This window comes from Amblyomma maculatum, chromosome 11, assembly GCF_055883805.1.
Source record: "Amblyomma maculatum isolate TAMU_Amacu chromosome 11, ASM5588380v1, whole genome shotgun sequence".
NCBI classification, from domain to species: domain Eukaryota; kingdom Metazoa; phylum Arthropoda; class Arachnida; order Ixodida; family Ixodidae; genus Amblyomma; species Amblyomma maculatum.
In genome coordinates, this window is record NC_139354.1 from 163451895 (window position 1) to 163473093 (window position 21199).

At 45.3% G+C, this 21199-nt stretch overlaps 1 protein-coding gene across 1 annotated transcript in view; it reads left to right on the forward strand.

Annotated features, from left to right (window-relative positions):
* The window catches only part of RyR (Ryanodine receptor), a 1181579-nt gene that overhangs the window by 1093102 nt on the left and 67278 nt on the right, over positions 1-21199 (forward strand). The window contains exons 117-118 of the mRNA XM_084584752.1: positions 9221-9502; positions 17199-17329. Coding sequence (XP_084440878.1) covers positions 9221-9502; positions 17199-17329 — 413 coding nt within the window. The remainder of the gene's footprint in view (positions 1-9220; positions 9503-17198; positions 17330-21199) is intronic.

The window sequence follows — 21199 nt, forward strand, 5'->3', positions numbered from 1 at the left end:
ATCTTGTCTTTGTCCATGCGACCTGCCTTTCACCCATGTGATTTGCCATGATTCAACTGGTTCAATCCCTGCCTCGTTTGATTTTTTTTTTTTTCTGTTTTTTTCTTTTTTGGTTTTCTGATTTAGTGTGGTGGTTATCACACATTCATGCAGACTAGAGATTATAAAAGAGTGCCTGGATTCCTTTTCTGCTCATTAAAGTTGGAAGTTGCGCTTCTGTTCTTCTGTGTCTTTTTTTCCTGTGGTGTTCCTTCAGCGCTATTAAAATCAAGATCGTGTACCAACTAACCCGTCAAAAAGTCCTTCGTAGGCAAAGTGACATTCTCTGGTTTCAATGTTAGCCCTGACGATTTGATTGCATCGAGCACTGTCTAAAGCCCTTTCAGGTGGTCTTCAAAGCTTGAGGAGAAGGCAGTGATGTCGTCTAAGTACACCAGACAAATTTGCCACTTCAAGGCAGCCAACTTCAAGGCAGCCATTACTTGCTGCAACCTAGCTGGTGCAGAGCAGAGACCTAAGCGCATTACCTTGAACTCGAAGAGGCCTTCCGGTGTTATAAACATTGTCTTCTTGCGGTCTGTATCGTTGACTTCAATGTGTCAGTACCCACTGACAGTTGCAGCGGTGGCGTAGCGGTAGAACATCCGCCTCGCATGCAAGAGGACCGGGCTTCAAGTCCTGGTGCCGCTCAATTCTCCACCGAATTTAAAAAAAAAACATCCGCGTGTCGATGGAATTGCATAAACAGGTTTGGGGTGCGACCTGATGCCGGTGAACACCTCCAGCAACGCACTCCCTCACCAGAACAGGAGTTGGCCACCCTGGTGCAGTAATTGGCCGCAACCTCCTATGATAAGCTCCATAAAACCACGGCCCTCAGTTACCAGCGGCTGCAGCACAACTGACCACGGCGGCGGTCAGACCTGTGACGCAGCAGGGGTGCTAAGAATTCCTGGCTCCGCTGGACAGGCCGCCATTGGAAACTGACCCTGGCAACGTTTAACGCTAGAACCCTAGCTAGTGAAGCTAGTTTAGCAGCGCTATTAGAGGAACTAGAGGGTATGAGATGGGATATCATAGGACCTAGTGAGGCTAGGAGGCCGAATGAGTCATATATTATACTGAAGGATGGGCATGTACTGTGTTATCGAGGTTTACCAGAGAGGCGACAACTAGGAGTAGGTTTCCTTGTCAATAAGTATAGATAGATGAATCCTATAGTATTAATCAGAAGGTGGCAGGCATCGCAATTAGGCTTAATAAGCGATATAAACTGAAGGTTGTACAGGCCTATGCACCCACATGTAGTTAGGATGACCAGGCAGTTGAAAGCTTCTACGAAGATGTAGAATCGGCAATGCAAAAAGTAAAGACGCAGTATACTGTACTAATGGGCGACTTCAATGCCAAGGTAGGGAAAAAGCAGGCAGGAGACCAGGCAGTAGGTGACTATGGCATTGGTTCTAGGAATAGCAGGGGGGAGTTACTAGTTGAGTTTGCAGAGCGCTATAACTTACGAATCATGAATACCTTCTTCAGCAAACGGAAGAACCGGAAATGGACATGGAAAAGTCCTAACGGGGAGACTAAAAATGAAATTGACTTCATAATGTGTTCATCCCCCGCTATTATGCAAGATGTAGAGGTAATCGGGAAAGTGCGATGCAGTGACCACAGGATGGTGAGGTCTCGAATTAGCCTAAATAACCCATCAACGAATTAGCGGTGAGGGGGAGGGCAGAAGAGTTAAGGATCTCGCAACAGAATAGATATTCAGCTCTAAACGAGGATGGCGACATTACCCTAGAAGCAATTAACAATAATTTCAGAGATATCATTACTGAATGTGGGGTAGAAGTAGGCGGTAGGATAATTAGAGAGGATACCGGTAAGCTGTCTAAGGAGACGAAAGATTTCATTAAGAAACGCCAGAGTATGAAAGCTTCCAATCCAACAGACTAGATTGAATTCGCCGAGATAGCAAAGCTAATCAATAAGCGCAAGGTGGCCGATATAAGGAAGTATAACATAGAGAAAATTGAGCATGCTGTAAAGAACGGGGGAAGCCTTAAAGCGGTAAAGAAGAAATTGGGCACAGGCAAAAACCAGATGTATGCGATAAGGGACAAGGCGGGCAACGTCATCATGAATATGGACAAGATAGTCAAAGTAGCCGAGCAGTTTTATACATACCTCTACAGTAGCCAAAGAAGTCGAGATTGGCGGTAGGGAAAAACCGTCGAGATTGGCGGTAGGGAAAAACAGTCAGACGTTCCACCAGTGACGAAGGACGAGGTCAAGAAAGCATTAGAAACGCTGAAAAGGGGGAAATCAGCTGGAGAGAATCAGATAGCTACAAATTTGCTGAAGGACGGCGGGGATATCGTGTTAGAAAAACTGGCCACCCTGCATACGCAGTGCCTGGTGTCATCGACGGTACCGGAACCATGGAAGAATGCAAACATTATCCTCATTCATAAGAAAGGGGACTCTAAGGACCTTAAAAATTACAGACCAATCAGCTTACTGTTTGTTACGTATGAGGTATTTACTAAGGTTTTGCTAATAGAATCAGGATAACCTTACACTGCAATCAAGCAAAGGATCAAGCAGGTTTTCGGAAACGGTACTCTACTATCCATCGTATCCATACCATCAATCAGGTGATAGAAAAATGCTCAGAATATAACCAGCCCTTATACATAGCATTCATTGATTACGAAAAAGCATTCGACTCAGTTGAAACCTCGGCGGTGATGCAGGCATTGCGAAATCAGGGGGTAGACGAGCCGTACGTGAAAGTGCTCGAAGATATTGTGACATTTCAGCTCTGTCTACAGATCATACAACTGCCGTCCCTGCCAACGTCCCCTCGTCGTCCACATTGCGCCCTGATCCGCTTAACAGCATGATATCAGCTGATCTGCAACCTGAATTCGCCGCTGATTTACACAAGCTTTTGTTTACCTACAGTGACCTTTTTGACTTCGGCACCCGCCCATTGGGTCAAACGACAGTTGTAACCCACCGAATTGACACCGGGGACGCCAGTCCTATCCACAGGCGGCCCTATCGTGTTTCGCTTGCCGAGCGACGCGTCATTCAAACGGAGGTCGAAAAGATGTTAACGAACGACATAATCGAGCCTTCCAGTAGCCCCTGGGCATCCCCTGTCGTGTTGGTCAAGAAGAAGGATAACAGTTGAAGATTCTGCGTTGACTACCGTCATTTGAATAAGATAACCAAAAAAGATGTATATCCTCTTCCGCGCATCGACGACGCACTTGATAGCCAGCTACTTTTCATCCATCCACCTTCGTTCCGGCTACTGGCAGATTTCTGTCGACGAGAGAGACCGTGAAAAGACAGCGTTCATCACCCCTGACGGCCTCTATCAATTTAAAGTCATGCCTTTTGGCCTATGTAACGCCCCTGCAACTTTCGAACGGATGATGGACTCATTGCTGCGCGGCTTCAAGTGGACTACTTGCCTTTGTTACTTAGACGACGTCATTATTGTTTTCTCGTCCGCTTTTGACAGCCACCTCTCTCGCCTTTCTACCATTCTCGAGCTATTCCGCCGCGCCGGCCTTCAACTCAACTCAAAGAAATGCAGCTTCGGCCATCGGGAAATCAAAGATACATGCCGTCAGAGATTTTCCCACTCCGCGGTCATCCAGCGATGTCCGAAGCTTCATTGGCCTAAGTTCCTATTTCCGACGATTCGTCCCGAACTTCGCAGTCCTTGCTCGTCCGCTCACCCAACTCCTCAAGAAAGGCGTTTCATTCTATTGGGGGCCAGAACAAGTTGCAGCTTTCTCAGAGCTTATTGCTGCTCTAACTACTCCACCAGTCTTGGCCCACTTCAACCCTTCCACCAATACTGAACTCCGTACCGACGCAAGTGGCCATGGAATAGGAGCTATTCTCGCTCAGCAACAACACGGCCATACAAGGGTGATTGCGTATGCCAGCTGCCTCCTCTCAACACCCGAACAAAATTATTCTATTACAGAGCGAGAGTGCCTGGCGCTTGTCTGGGCTATTACGAAATTCCGCCCTTATTTGTTTGGCCGCCATTTTACTGTGATAACAGACCATCATGCCTTGTGCTGGCTTTCCTCTCTCAAAGATCCTACTGGCCGTCTGGGGCGCTGGGCGCTACGATTACAAGAATACACCTTTTCCGTCGTCTACAAGTCCGGCCGGCTTCACCAAGATGCAGACTGTTTGTCACGTCATCCCGTCGACTCCCCTAGTCCTACAGACTCTGACGATGATGCATATGTCTTATCTGTCTCCACCTTTGCCAACATTGCCAAGGAACAGCACCTAGATCCTTCTCTGCATTCCATTATCCTCCGTCTTACCGCCGACCGCCCTGACCCATCTCTCGCCTTATTTGTGCTCCACGAGAACATCCTATACCGACGTAATAGGCGACCAGATGGCACAGACCTTTTGCTCGTCATTCCATAACACCTGCGTTCCACCATCTTGAACAGTTCCATGATGCTCCCACGGCTGGCCACTTGGGTGTCTCTCGCACATACGACAGCCTGCGCCGACGTTTCTACTGGCCGGGGCTCTACCGCTCTGTCTGTCCGCGTGTGAACTGTGTCAGCGTCGGAAGAAGCCCACAATTTTGCCTTCAGGTCATATGCAGCCGATACCCATGCCAACTGACCCATTTTCCCGTATAGGCGTTGACCTCCTTGGCCCCTTTCCAGTTTCCACCTCGGGGAACAAATGGATCGCCGTCGCCACCGATTACGCTACTTGGTACGCTATTACCCGAGCCATCCCGACCAGCTGCGCCACAGACGTCGCTGACTTCCTTCTAGAAAACGTAATTCTTCATCATGGTGCTCCTCGCGAACTACTAACTGACCGTGGCCGCTGTTTCCTGTCGCGAGTGGTTGACGAAATTCTCCGTTCGTGTTCCGTCCGCCACAAATTCACCACCGCATATCACCCCCTCACCTATGGGGCTGAAACGTGGAGGCTAACCAAGAGAGTTCTACTTAAGTTGAGGACAACCCAGAGGGCTATGGAACGAAAAATGGTAGGGGTAACATTAAGAGATAGAAAGCGTGCAGAGTGGGTCAGAGAAATAACTCAAGTTACCAACATTCTAGTAGAAAATAAGAAGAAGAAATGGACATGGGCAGGACATGTAGTGCGAAGAGAGGATAACCGATGGTCGCTGAGGGTAACAAACTGGATTCCAAGGGAAGGAAAGCGTAGCAGGGGGCGGCAGAAAGTTAGGTGGGCGGATGAGATTAAGAAGTTCGCAGGGGTCAAGTGGATGCAGCTAGCACAGAACCGGGTTAAGTGGAGAAATATGGGAGAGGCCTTCGCCCTGCAGTGGGTATAATCAGGCTGATGATGATGATGATGATCACCCCCAGACCAACGGCCTCACGGAACGTCTAAACCGTACCCTCACAGACATGCTGGCCATGTATGTGTCTGACGACCATCGAGATTGGGACGTTCATCTCCCCTTTGTCACATTCGCCTACAATTCATCTGTCCATTCTACCGCTGGATACTCCCCATTTTATTTATTATTTGGCCGACACCCGTTACTACCCTTCGACACCTCTCTACCCGCGGCAGACGCCACCAGTACTTACACCAGTGATGCCGTCACCCGTGCTCATGATGCCCGCCGGATAGCTCATGCCAGGCTCTCTGCATCCCAAGACTCTCAAAAGATCCGGTATGACAGCCGCCACCGTGATGGCCACTGCACTCCTGGATCTCTCGTTTTGCTGTGGCTCCCGTGCCGTCGAGTGGGCTTGTGTGAAAAACTTTTGCCCCGTTACACTGGCCCTTACCGTGTTTTACGCCCCGTGACCGACGTCACCTACGAAGTTGAATCTGTGGTTCCGAAGTCCACGTCCACAGCTCCAATCTCCGAAATAGTGCATGTGTCCCGTCTAAAGCCCTATCATCAATGTTCTATTTCGCTAACATAGATCGCACCGGGACTGTGCTTTTCCCACGGGGGGGTAATGTTACTTGGCTGTATTCGCTGTTCGTGATGAGGATGAAGAAGTGCAACAGACTCGGAGAGGACGACGACACTGAGTGTTGTAAAAACGGTGCCCTCATCAACGTTAGTTGTGCGGACAGCTTTGGGACTGTAAATCTTCCACGTAACAATATATATAGTGGCTGCACAGCAACCATAGTTCTGCATAAAGAAAGTAACAAAATTCCTATAAAGAAAGGTGTTAGGCACGGAGACACAATCTCCCCAGTACTATTCACAGCTTGCTTAGAGGAAGTATTCAGAGACTTGGAATGGGAGCAGTTAGGGATAAGGGTAGATGGAGAATACCTCAGTAATCTGCGATTTGGTGATGACATTGCCTTGCTTAGCAACTCGGGGGATGAAATGCAAATACTCATTGGTGACCTAGACAAGAAAAGTAGTAGGCTTGAAAATCAATATGCAGAAGACTAAGGTAATGTACAACAGCCTCGGGAAGAAACAGCAGTTTACATTAGGTAGCGAAGTACTGGACAGCCTCAGGAAGGAACAGCAGTTTACATTAGGTAGCGAAGTACTGGACGTAGTAAGCGAATATGTCTACTTAGGACAGGTAGCAACCGCAGATCCGGACCATGAAATGGCAATAACACGAAGAATAAGATTGAGATGGAGCGCATTTGGCAAGCATTCACAGATTATGACTAGCAGCTTACCGGTATCGCTAAAGAGGAAAGTATATAACAGTTGCATCTTACCTGTACTCACCTATGGGGCTGAAACGTGGAGGCTAATCAAGAGAGTTCTACTTAACTCTTTCGGGACCGCGCCATAGGCCATCGTGTAAAAATGCACGATCAAATCGCGCGCGCTCTCAAGCTCAAATATCCGCTCATTGGAACACGTGTCGCCATCTAGTGAGTAGTCTAGTATCTAAACTTTCGGTTTTGGTGTAGTTTGCCTTTTTCACGGCAGGCGGCGACGCGGGAGAGATTTTAATCTTTGGCGCGGCGGCGGCGCAGATTGAGAACCATTGCGTCAACCTCGCGTCAGGCCGCAAGAAAGCACACACAAAAAAAATGTTGTACATAAGCCTCCCACTTTTTTTTGTCTTGAAGTTAGAAAAGAGGCATTGTTTTAATATAATATTTTTATTACTCTTTTTTATTTCCGTATTCAAGAATTTCCTTCTTTTTTATGTTTTTTTAAGAAGAAAAGTTATATTTTGAGATTTTTTTGTGATATCATGTATATTTTTAAGGCATCTCAATTTTTTTCTCGTGAAAGTGCGTTCATTTAGCTGCATAACAATATATGTTACAACAAGCTAGCAGAAAATGTCATTGAATAAAAAAATATTTTCCAAGTTGTATCACAATTGCCTTCTTTTCGGGCGGTCCCGAAAGAGTTAAGTTGAGGACAACCCAGAGGGCTATGGAACGAAAAATGGTAGGGGTAACATTAAGAGATAGAAAGCGTGCAGAGTGGGTCAGAGAAATAACTCAAGTTACCGACATTCTAGTGGAAATTAAGAAGAAGAAATGGGCATGGGCAGGACATGTAGTGCGAAGAGAGGATAACCGATGGTCGCTTGGGGTAACAAACTGGATTCCAAGGGAAGGAAAGCGTAGCAGTGGGCGGCAGAAAGTTCGCAGGGGTCAAGTGGATGCAGCGAGCACAGAACCGGGTTAAGTGGAGAAATTAACATTGCAAAGTCGATCCAATGTGTTGCTGTCCAGGGACTTTTCGATGACTGGACGAGGTCGTCGAGAAAAGCAATCCCCTTGTTGAGATGCCAGTATTCTTCAGTAAAGTTCGTAACCAGCACAGGAGCTTGTCCATGCCAGAAATGGGCGATATCTCTTGCGATGCCGAGTCCTTGCTCCAAGAGCAACTGTGCGTTTCTTTTGACGACGCCTTCGGCAGTTTCAATGTCATCATTGCGTACGCGCGCGACAACACTTGATCGGGGCGGCACGGTTAAGACTCCATCCAGGACGTTTAGAGCAATGTGATGCGTCGATGTCATAGTAGACATGGCATTGTCCGTCGAGAGCTTGATGAGTTTTCAGCGAAGGTCGATGATTGCCCAATGCTCACTCAAAACGTCCATACCCAAAATTATGTAATAGGAGCACTGCTTCATGACCATGAAGCACGTAGGGTAAGTGCGTCCATTTACTGTCACTCTTGCGGTGCATTGCCCAGCTGGCATAATAAGGTTACCACAAGCGGTGCGGATTGACAGGCCATCCCCAGTGGTAGTCACTTTAATAAGCTGGGCGATGAATGTTCCACTGATGATAGAATAGTTGGCTCCGGTGTCCATTAAGGTGGTAACTGTGCGACCAACGACAGCAACTTCATGGTCACTTGTTCATGTCATCGTATTAGATGTTAGCTTTGGTGTTTGATCTCTACTTTGTCGTGTGCTGAGGTCAGGGCCGGGGCTCACTGTTGTCACTTTGCTGGGCGGCAGCTTCAACTTGGAGTCTCGTCTTGTCGTCGATGCTGCCGTCGTGTGCAGGGGTGGTGTCACTTTGAAATCTGGGAACATGATTGTCGAGGGCGTCTTCATAAGAAACATCGGCGTAATCCACCTGTAATATCTAAGCTACCTAGCCCTTTCGCACATAAAGAAAAGAAAGGACAAAATACATCGCCATCAGGCCCCGGCTCAACTAAAGCAAACACGCACTGAAGATATCCTCATTGCAGCTATCACTGGTACTTGGAACATTGCTGAAGCACATGCGAGTGGCCGGAATCTTCTAGGTACATCTCAATGCTGCACGACAAAGAAAATGTTAAAGCTGCCTCTTGCGACGAGCATGAACAAAAACACAGAATCGGTCCGTGCACTGGAATCACAGTGGTAAGGTCGCATGTCAGCGGCTTTCGACAAACAACAAATAAAGATCTGAACCGTTTGCTGCAATATTTACAATCATAATATATATATGTGTGGCATATTTTTTTTTTTTCATTTTGCTATCTTTGGAGCTGGGTAAAATTGGTAGTTGCCTTATATATGTTGTGCAAAACATACAGTGGACAAGCAAGGAAGACTCAGACACGACAGATGCTAGGTGATGCCAGCGATGCGTGTGGCATTTGTTCATTGCGTGAATTCTGTGGTGTCATTTACAATATCCAAAATAGACGAACTGCCATGTTACAGAGGAGTGCACTTGAGGGAAGGCATCATCTCTTTCCTAGGTCTCCACGAGTGAGGGTGGCAGCGACGACGAGGCTGGCTCCGCTGTGGCCGCAGCATTGAACGACGAAGAAGGAGACAACGACGCAGGCGGTGGGTTGGTGGAGGTGTTGGCGAACACTACGGAGGCCTTTTCCGACTCGGAGGGGGCCAGTGAAGAGGAGCTGGAGGAGTGGGTCATCATAGAGGAGAAGCTCTTCTACCTGGAGCCAGTGATCCGTTTCATGGCCCTGTTCCACTCCCTGGTCTCGTTCTGCATGCTCATCGCCTACTACCATCTCAAGGTGCGGAGGTTACATCTGCATTCATTGCTATACTTGGCAGAATAGTGACTTAACAACAATAATTCTTTCTGGTCTAAGGTCCACTGGATGTTTTCGTGGGATTGCTTGACCTTTATTTATTTATACTGCAGGAGCAATACAATGCAGAACAAAGTACAATGTCATGAAAAAGATGTAGCAGTGTTACTCAACAACCAATTCTCACACTAGTGTAGTAAGTAACAAAACAAAATAGGCACAACCGCACATAATATTTCACAGGCACAAATTTTAGTGCAAAAAGACAGGATGACAGACAAGCCGAGCATCTTTTTGCACTATAAAATGTGCCGTTGAAATATGAACACCAACTACCCCTTTTGTTGCAAATAAGATCTGCAAACAGGTGGGCAAGTTGCTGTGCCAACCAACAGAGTGGAAAATCAACAGTATAAAGGAAATTCAATACATACAATTGCAACGTTATAGATATTAATACAGTCGAACCCGGATATTTCGAATTTTGGTTATATCGAACGCACGGAATTTCCCCTTGAAGATCCCATTAAAAGTATAGGAAAGCTGTGTCGTATATCGAACTCAATTTCACCGGTTGTTCGATATATCGAACTCCGCACCACGCATCAATTTCACCGGTCGTTCGATATATCGAACTCCCCACCACGCATTGGACGGTGCGCCTTCCTCAAATACGATCGCACACTTCGGCCATTTGCTGCGTGACGTTTTCAAGTCACGCGCGGAAGGAATGAGAGGGCACAGCTCGTCGACGGCTGGTCTAGGGCAGAGCCGCGCCCTTCCCCCGAAGGCGCGCACATCTGCGGTGATCGCTGTCGTGCTAGCACGTGACGTTTGAAAGTCATGTGGATGAAGGAACGAGAGGGCACCAATTCAGCCGTGGTGTTCGGGAGAGGGGAAAAACGTGATAGAGCGAAGCGCTAGGGTGTGCCCACTCTTCTGCTGAGCCTTCCTCTCTCTTCCCCTGTCTTTGTTTGCAGCAGCATGCACTATGCATGAGCGGAAAAGCCAGCTCATCCCGTGGCAGACACTTCTCCAGTGTTTGTTATGAACACTCTGCGCGCCGCGGCTGGCATGGGATGAGCGTCTTGTGCCGTCGTGCTGAACGCTCGTAAGCTGCGGCGGCTGCAGAGGCTAAAAAGCGGCGGACATTTTTTTTGTGAGAGTCGTTTATTGCCGTCGTGCTGAATGTATGCTATGGCGGCTGCAGAAGTTAAGAAGCGGCTGCGGACGGCAGTTTCTTTTTTTTTGCGAGAATCGTTCATCCTTGCATCTCTGAATCAATGAAAGCACGCCGTCGGCTGCTATCATGCCACCGGCTTTTAGCATTGTTCACTCCAAATGGCATTTGCAGCTATCACGCGTGCCAATGATTTTGTAGCAGTGGATTACGCCCGCCCCACCCCAAGCGCGGCACGATAAATGGAACCAGGCTTGTGCAATCAAGCCATCACGCAGACACTCTGCCAAGTTCGCTCCCTGCCACCATTGGATCTATGAAAAGTATAGTTAAAAAATAAACACGTTTTGACGTTATCGCTGCGCAGCATATTGACACGCTGCCAATAAATGAGCTGTGGATGTGACAGTCGAAACAGAGAAACGTGCCACCAAATGCTTTTTTTATTTCAAATTCTCGGGGGCAAAAAGGGAGAGTGGGTTCAATATACGAGTGGATTGACATTATGCGAGTGGGTTATGCGCGACAACCAGGCACAAGTATTCCCCAAAAATGAGATTACGTTGACACTGTACAGGAAACCTCGCCGCACAGGAAAGCTGACTGCTTACGCATAGAGCAGTGAGTGGATTGAGCTTGCTGAGCTTACAACAAGGCGGATGCTTCTTACGGCAGATAATCTGGTAGTGTTGCACTGTGAAATGATTCTAAATGGTTTCTTGAAACCGAGGGAAGTATAAGGAATTTATGATGTGCATGATGTTTATAAATCATAAATTAGTAGTGTAATTTCTTTTTCAATGACAATGAATTTCACCATAGGACAGAACTTTTACACACTTGACAAAATTTAGCACTATCAGCGATTAATTTTCAGCAAAGTTAAAGTGCAAGCTACAGATCAGTAGCTGCGAAGACATCGTAAAAACTGCGCTTAGTCACTGTCATGTTCTAGCAAGGAATTTTGAAGGCTGAAGATTTTTCTATTATTGTAATTATTGTTGAGTAATAACTTGGGGGCGGTTCTGCCGTTTACTTCCAAAACATGTGCCGAATATAAAACTATCCTGAAAGAAAGAGAGTTCATTTTATCATGTGACTATAAATATGTATTCTTTCCCAAACTAAACACCGATGGTTAAGCTCGTATGAAGCTCTTTTACTCCCCTTGTCAGAAACAACCAGTTTGCTCGAATAACAGCAGAGACGAAAAGATTTTCTAATGAGCTACCAGTGTACATTGATCTATGTGTAGTATTATGTAATATTTAGTGCAACAGGTGCTGTGAAGATTTGTTTCTTGAACATAAATTTTCGAGCATTTCTCTGAAGTGAAATGTGCTCATTACCACTGTTTCGAATGCGCAGAATCCTTCAACAGAAAAAAAAAGAAATGCATATATGGGTTAGAGGCGCCATGCGACATCGACTATATGAGGGATGATGTAGTGGCGGGTGTCATTGACTACATGGGATTGCTTAACGTGCAGTCGGATCCCACAGCTGAGGAGCGCCTTTCAAAACGGCCAGGATCTCAAAATCAGCAGTCGAGCGCCCTACCACTGAGACACCGCAACAGAAGATTAACAACAAAAAAAGAAAAAGTGCTCAGACAACTTTATCGTGAATACAGAAGGCACAGAGTGGTTTGTTGAAACTGGATTTTGCTATGGAGCAGTCTGCGGATGCATGTTTCAGTAGCTGTAGCATTCAAAACAATGTACAATTTTTGAGCGTTTGCATTAAGCAACCTGTAGCAACAGCAGCGCTTCGTTTGAGACACTGCTTGTCAAAGAATCGCAAGAGCTGAAAACCACGACTGATGATGCCCTTTTTAGAGTGACACACTCGATATGGACTAGTACTTTTTTTTTAATGTAGCACCGGGTAATAGCCTGTTCATAATTCTTTTGCAAGATGCAGACAGGTAAGCAAAAGCACATAGGAACCGTGAAACAAACAAAAATTACTCTTGTACACGTCGCACGCATGCACATAAATCACTGTGGGATGGCACACGATGCAGACACGCATCCACATTGGGTAGGTTTGCCACTATGCCGCTAGGTGGCAACTTTGCTCGATCTCGAGGCCAAGAGACATTATCATTGATGGCATTGCATCACTGATAAATAATTGAAAAATAAGGACTTCATGTGGTGTCGATGGAATTAAATAAAAAATTTTGAAACACACCGTGGTTCATTCCAGTTTAATACTAAGCAACACTTTTCATCAGTCACTTTCCACAGGTGAGATACCACACAAATGGAAAATTGAAAAAGTCATTCCGATTTTCAAGTCTGGCTATGGAATTAATGTTGCTAACTATCGCTGGCATGTGTAGCCTGCAAATGTCTTGAGCTGCATCTAATGCGCCACTACATGTGGAAAGTAAAGGCCTCTTTTTCTCAAAACAGCATTTGTTCAGGAAGGGGCTATCTTGTGAAACACAACTACTACTCGAATTTACAAACAAGCTGCTTCTGGGTATGGACGCTAAAGCCTTTGATCATGTTCCCTATTGTCTTCTAATAGCAAAAATATAATCTTTGCGCCTCAATTGACTAACAATTTCTTGGATGTGGAACTTTTTATCATTCCATAAACTGTTCACTTCAGTTGATAATTATTTATCATCCTTAATTGATGTGACATTTGGCGGGCCCCGAGGTAGTGTAATTGGTTCATTATTTTTAATCTACATAAATGGCCTAGTGCTATACATTTTTTTTTATTATTTGACTGTTTGCCTAGATTGCAAATTGATGGTCATCATGGCAACTGACCCGCAACACTAATAAATTTATATTTATGATGTTTAGTCGTGAATAACTCAATTCTCAATTTGTTTGTTCTCATTTTACATATTCACCTTCATGTCAGCATATACGTACCTCAGGCTGTTTAAAACATAACCTTAGAGGTGCGCCTTCTTCTGTGCGGCAACTCTTTTATCAAACATTTCTTTACACTCAGCTTGAATATGCATCTTCCATTTGGTCACCCTGTCAAGGATACTGAATGAATTCTCTAGATAGCATACAAAAATGAGACCCTCGTTTCATTGCTCAAGACTACAGCCATAAGCTCAGAATAACTATCTTATACTTATTTGCCTTTTCCACAGAATCGTTTACAGTCGTCATCCTTTCACCCTGCCCCTTATGCAAGCACTTCACACATCACATTGACTATAGACCAACATCGATCTGTGACGTAAGCACGATGCGGTGGTGCTTCTACCGCCAGCGTGGGCCAACTGGGGGCGAAAAGTAGGCTTAGTGCCCATAGGAATGCATGGAAGCAAAAGATTCCAAAGCAGTTTTTTTAATTTCACGGGTCATCTGTGATGTCGTTGTTCGGTACAAGGCAACCATGAACACCCTGGAACAGATCATGGAAGTGTGAAACCTCATTGGCAAAGTATCTTTAAAACATCGCGAAACGTATGGGGGTGCGAGTTGGGAAGATGACCCATAAAAGCCATGTAAACAGAACTTACTGCAACATTTTTCTCGGTTCAGCAGCGGTGAACCTTTCTCATTTTTTTGTGAACGTCTTGTACCACGCCCCGACATCATGTTGCATGGCACACTACATTCTCTTGCAAGTACTGCAAGTCCGTTCACAACACGATGAACTGATCGCGCACAGTTGCAGACGACCACCGGCGCTGTCGCTAGCAGACGCTCCGGAGCTGGAGGCAACCGCGGTGGTATCGCCAGGTGCGTTATCATCTACTGCAATTCGCGAATCTCGTTCGGTGCACATTGTCGTATGGCGTTTGACAACTACTTTTTAAATGTAATTTTGTCTAGGATGTGTTACTTGAGCAACAGTATTATCAAGCTAATTTACCCCATGCGGCAGCATATCAGACTATAAACAAAACTGCGTGATTCGCTACATGAGCATTTTGGGGGGTGTCCGGATTCACAACATAGATTATATGGGCAGTTGTAATAGTAGACCACGTCCGCAATGACGCAGCATACTTCTTCAAAGCGCAGGTTACCACAATTCTGGTGCTCTGAAAAACGAGAAAAATGTTGTGGTAAGTTGTGTTTACTTGTGTTTTTATGGGTCGCCCTCCCAACTCGCACCCTCGTACGCTTCGTGACGTTTTAAAAATACTTCGCCTCGGTAATGAGATTTTATACTTTCACGATCTATTCTAGGATCTTCACGGTTACTCAGCTCAGAATAAGGACATCATAGGTTTCCTGTGAAGTTAGAAAACTGCTTAGAAATCTTTCGGTTCCATGTATTCCTATGGGCGCTAACCCTACTTTTCACCTCCAGTCGACTGCGGCGCCGTGAGTGCCCCCTTTGTTTGTAAACATGGTGTTGGTCTTTAAAATCACCTGTTTCAGTCGGAAGAAACTAGGGCTTTCAACTTAGCCCAACCACATGCAATCACCTGTTCCAGATAACATTGTTGATATACCTGAGCCCATTGCCTTGAAAGAAAAAAATGTGCAGTACTTTTTTCTAGAGTCTTTTGTTTTCTTCTACCATTGTTCAGTTTATTTACTGATGTTCCGTCCGTATAAGGATGTTTGTTTGCTTACTTCATTTTAACCTGCCCCTCACATAATACTCCAGTTGGAATAAATAAATCAATGCCTCAACGGGATACAGTAAGTAGCTTCAAACTTTTGCTATGAAAGCTCGACATCATCCGGGACAGTGTTTAAAGTAGTCAGTTCATCATCTTTTGCATAGTCCTGAAATTTTTGTCGTTTTTTCTGGCATTCTCTCCTGTTGAAAAAGAGATTCAGTCCATATGCCTGTTTCAATTTCAGCAATTTCTTCACTGATATTATATAGGAGGACTAGGATATTGTCTCCTCTAGTAGGTATGTTAAGGACCTTTTGTAGACTAAAGGGAGCATGATATCAATGAATATGTCACAAGAAGGACTGAGCCCATAACTATAGTTATTCCTGTCTATTTGTGAGAGATTAAAATCACCAGTCACTACTGTATCAAGTTTTTTCCTCTAAATTTCAAAAGGTGATTGTTTATTTTCTGCATAAAGTTATCGTCAACATTAGGTGTGCGATACACAGAACATAGTATGAATGACGCACTGCAAACAAAGACATTCAAAAACAAGCTTTCGTGGTTTTTGCTATAACTGTGATGCCTCAAGAGTATCTATCTTTCCTAAACAGTTGGGGGCTTGACGAGATGATTTTATCGTGAAACACCCCGTTGTGCAACCAGGTTTCATGACGCATACATGGGGATCATAAAAGATGATGTAGTCTGTCTGTTTTGTTAATAACGCTTTGAGCATTCAGTGAAAGCAGCCCAACTGGTATGACCGATATTCAGTCTCATTTTGTCGCAGTCTGCATTATCTTTTTTTTTTTAAACTAGCCTTTGTGTGTTGTGTACTGTGCACATCCTTTTTTGATAGGTTTTGCTTAGTGCGAAATTGTGTAAGCTTTGTCTCTGCATCATTAAATAGAAGCTCAGTCTCGGGACAGAAAAACGTGTACAGAAAGCATGCCAAGTTTTTTGTGCTAGCATTTGAAATGGGGCCTCTTTTCAAAGCATTAAAAATGCAGAAACAGTACCGTGCTTCAAACAGCCTTCAAGTGACATGAGTATTTTCTCTGCATTGGAAGTGTGCTGGCACTGCAGGTGCCATCATGCGCACTACTTTGTGGAGGGGGTGATTACCACCTGCATATGTCACACCCCTTGTGGCAGCTAAAACTTCTTCATTTGGGCTTGCATTGCCATAATGGCTGCAGTCAACTTGGGGTGCAAACTCCTGGCTTAGTTGTAGCAGGGATTATAAACACTCAGTTTATTGTATCAGTTCTTCATATTTTGAATGCTGCATAACTGAGGAATGTTTTCTACTCCTTCCAGTGGAGATTATTTTGAGCCAGAATTGCAAACACTTCGTCAGTGGATGCACATCATCTGAAACCCTGTTGAAAGATCAGCTTGCCGCTGGGGCTCATTTGTTCTGCGCAGATATTAGGTCAACTATACTCAAGTTCACAACAATGTATATGGTGCGACAGATGAGGACAAGCACGTTTGCAAACTATGGTGCAGTCTTGTTTCAGAGTGCTGAGCACTTGGCCGGAGACACCAGAAGATATATAGTCACATGACTTCCCGATAACACTCAGCATGGCGGGTGCCGATGACTGTTCAACATTGTACGAGCTACAGCAGAAAGAGCATTATGTTGCATACATCCTTCTGTTGCCAGGTGTGTGAACCAGAATTGAAGCTGTGACAGCATTATAAAGGGTTAGCATATCACTGAAATATAGTATGCTGTTGCTTCCTGATACGTGGCAATTCTAGGTCTGCCCAGCAGACCTAATATGTCACAAAATTTCACATTGCAATCTTGAACGAGATTTTGATGTGTGCTTCAGGTTCGAGCAAACTTGTCAATAAATGTTGAGGCTGAGCATGAAGAGCAGTCTGTGCACTAGGAGGCCTCCATCCCTGTGTTGCAGGTTCCCCTGGCCATCTTCAAGCGAGAAAAAGAGGTGGCCCGGGCAATGGAGTTTGACGGCCTGTACATCACCGAGGAGCCTGCCGAGGATGACATCCGCACACGATGGGACAAGCTCGTCATCAGCACCAAGTGAGCATGCAATCACTCTCTGCACTCTGTCGCTTTCATCGTTTCACCTGTTTGTTTATTTATTTATTTATTTATTTATTTATTTATTTATCAGGATAAACTGGCAACGAGGAATTATTAAGGAATTTGGAAAATCTGTAAAAACTCCAGGAAACTCGGGGAAAAGGTTCTTATATCAGGGAAAATTAGTTGCAGTTCTATTTAAAGGAAACTAAACTTGTGATAAAATAGGACGGGTTATGCGCCCTCTCCTCATTGACCGCTGGCCTCCCGCATTGTGCTATCAAGCGTCAGCAAGGCTGCAAAAAGTGCTGTGGCGCCACTGACATTTTGAATTTGGAAGCGTGTTAAAAGCGGGCACTTTTTCGGCTCTCTGGTGGGCAGCAACACACGTGTTTCCTACGAATCACACACGGACGGTTCAGTGCCCGACGCCTTCTCTTGTTTTCTTGTTTTTCCCAGTAGACAGCTCCAACAAGGCAGCAGACCACGGTGCGAGAATTTGCAAAGCTTCCAATTTCCAATAGGAGCAATGAAAGTCTCAGATGAGCTGTTCCTGTGCACCTCCTTGATGGAAGTGTCCATTCCTGCCACCGGGGGCGCACACTAGCGATGCAGGCGGTGCAGCTTTGGGGGAGGGGGCTCCTTATCGTGAAATTAAAAGAAAAAAAACACCTTTCTACGAAAACAACAACTTTACAAATTACGAACTGTTATAGCATAGCGTGATCTGCTACTGTGATCAGCTTCCGCATGCCGCCTGCGCGCACATGCTGATCATCATCATCAGCCTGACTATACCCACTGCAGGGTGAAGGTCTCTCCCATATTCTTTCAATTAACCCAATCCTGTGCTAGCTGCATCCACTTGACCCCTGCGAACGTCTTAGCCTCATCCGTCCATCTAACTTTCTGCCGACCCCTGCTACGCTTTTCTTCCCTTGGAATCCAGTTTGATACTCTAAGCGACCATTGATTGTCCTCTCTACGCACTACATGCCCTGCCCATTTCTTCTTAATTTCCACTAGAATGTCATTAACTCAAGTTATTTCTCTGACCCACTCTGTACGCTTCCTATCTCTTAATACACCTACCATTTTTCGTTCCATAGCCCTCTGCGTTGTCCCTAGCTTAAGTATGGTACAACCCCGCTGTTACGTTCCTCAATGCTGCGTTTTCCTGACTGTTACGTCGTTTTCATCTGGTCCTGGCATAGCTCCCATAGGATGCAAGACAGCGCTTGTCCGTGTCTTTTTTCATGTGAATGTGTTGTTAGCGCTTCGTCCATTTTTGAAAAGAAAAAAAAATTAAGAACCCCGCTGTTACGTTGTAGCAGTGAAAACGTTTCCACATGATACGTCGTAACCTGGCTCCCCGAATCCACTCGAGCAACACACACCAGCCGGCATTTTGGCTTTTGACAAGTCTTGGCCAGGTTATGGAACTTGCCATCAAGAAGTCGCACATGAGTTGGAGAGGCTGGCACTAGATGGCCACACCATCAACTCGTTATGCCACCATAGCCTCGTACCCACATTTTCTTTCCTCCGCAGTTGAACCGTCAAAGCAACGTCTTTGTCGTGCTTCAATGGCATCAATGGCATTGCGCAAGCGGAAGGTGCTTCCCTTTGGGAAATAAGCTAGCCGTACTGAATGCAGTCGACAGGCAGCCAGCACGGAAAAAAGTGTATATTGCAAAAGACCTTGGTCTGCCACCTTCTACACTTAACAGCATCATCTCGAAGCATGCCGAAATAGGAGGGAATGCTGCGCTTTTCATCCCGAAGGCTAAGGAAGCTCGAGGTGCCAAGTATGCAAACCTTGACGAGGTTCGTCTCACCTGGTTTAAGCAAGCTCACGCTGCCGGTGTCAGCTTCGACAGGAGCATTGTACGTGAGAAGGCGATGGACTTAGCGGCGTCGAATGGCTGGATTGACCATTTTAAAAGAGGCATGGCATCGCTTATAAGACTGTGAGCAGATAAGCAGCAAGTGTCAACTTAGAAACATTCGACTATTATAGGGGCACACTATCAGCTACAATGGAGGGGTATCGTAACATTTATAATGTGACATTTATAACGCTCAAGACTGCCAGAGCAAAGAGTAACAATCTCCCCAGTACTATTCACAGCTTGCTTAGAGGAAGTATTCAGATTTGGAAGGGGGGCAGTTAGGGATAAATTGCTGATGACATTGCCTTGCTAAGCAACTCGGGGGATGAACTGCAAATAATGATTGATGACCTAGACAGAAAAAGTAGAAAGGTAGGCTTGAAAATCAATATGCACAAGACTAAGGTAATGTTGAACGGCCTCTGGAAGGAACAGCAGTTTACATTAGGTAGCGAAGTACTGGAAGTAGTAGACGAAGATGTCTACTTAGGACAGGTAGTAACCGCAGATCCGGACCATGAAAAGGAAATAACAAGAAGATTAAGATTGGGATGGAGCGCATTTGGCAAGCACTCGCAGATTATGACTAGCAGCTTACCAGTATCGCTCAAGAGGAAAGCATACAACAGTTCCATCTTACCTGTACTCACCTATGGGGCTGAAACGTGGAGGCTAACCAAGAGGGTTCTACTTAAGTTGAGGACAACCCTGAGGGCTATGGAACGAAAAATGGTAGGGGCAACATTAAGAGATAGGAAGCGTGCAGAGTGGGTCAGAGAAATTACTTAAGTTACCGACATTCTAGTGGAAATTAAGAAGAAGAAATGGGCATGGGCAGGACATGTAGTGCGAAGAGAGAATAACCGACGGTCGCTTAGGGTAACAAACTGGATTCCAAGGGAAAGAAAGCGTAGCAGGGGACGGGAGAAAGTTAGGTGGGCGTATGAGGTTAAGAAGTTCGCAGGGGTCAAGTGGATGCAGCAAGCACATAACCGGGTTAATTGGAGAAATATGGAAGAGGCCTTTGTCCTGCAGTGGGTATAGTCAGGCTGGTGAAGATGTATAAGGGCTGGTTATATTCCGAGCGTTTTTCTGTCACCTCATGGTTGATGGTATGGATATGATCAATAGTAGAGTATCCTTTTCGATAACCTGCTTGATCTCTTGGTTGATTGAAGTTTAAGATTATCCTGATTCTGATTCTTAGTAAACAACTTATACGTAACTGATGGTAAGCTGATTGTCCTGTAATTTTTCAAGTCCTTAGCGCTGCCCTTCTTATGAAATAAAATAATGTTAGCGTTGTTCCATGACTCCGGTACCGTCGATGACACCAGGCATCGCATATACAAAGTGGCCAGTTTTTGTAGCATGATATCCTCCCCGTCCTTCAACAAATCTATAGTTATCTGATCCTCCCCAGCTGCTTTCCCTCTTTATAATTTCTAAAGCTTTCTTAACTAAACAGTATGTAGGGCAAACTGATCGCTGTGTAAATGGTCGCCTTCTAGAGCACAAGCACAATGTAAAGAACAAAAATGAACAAGATGGGTTTCTGTAACCAGACTGTTCGGTAAAAATGATGATAACTGCATGTGGGAAATAATTCAAGCTGAGAAGATAGATTATTAAGTGCCTGTTAGCATACCTTCTTATAATCTTTCCAAGAAAGGATTTGCACACATTCAGGCCCTATGGTATCAGGTATTTCTGGTAATATCATGGCAATGCTGCATATATACCGTTGAACCCGGATATATCGAACTCAAAGGGGATCGCGAAATAGTTCGATATATCGATAATTCAATATGCAGAAATCGGCTTGAGATGCTGCTTGCGATCATAAAAAATGATATCTTATTTATTGCATAATCAACCCACTCACATACTGAACCCACCCTCCACTTTTGTCCCCAAGAATTTGAAAAAACAAAACGCATTAAAGGCCCACTGTCCACCCTCCGGTCGAAAATAT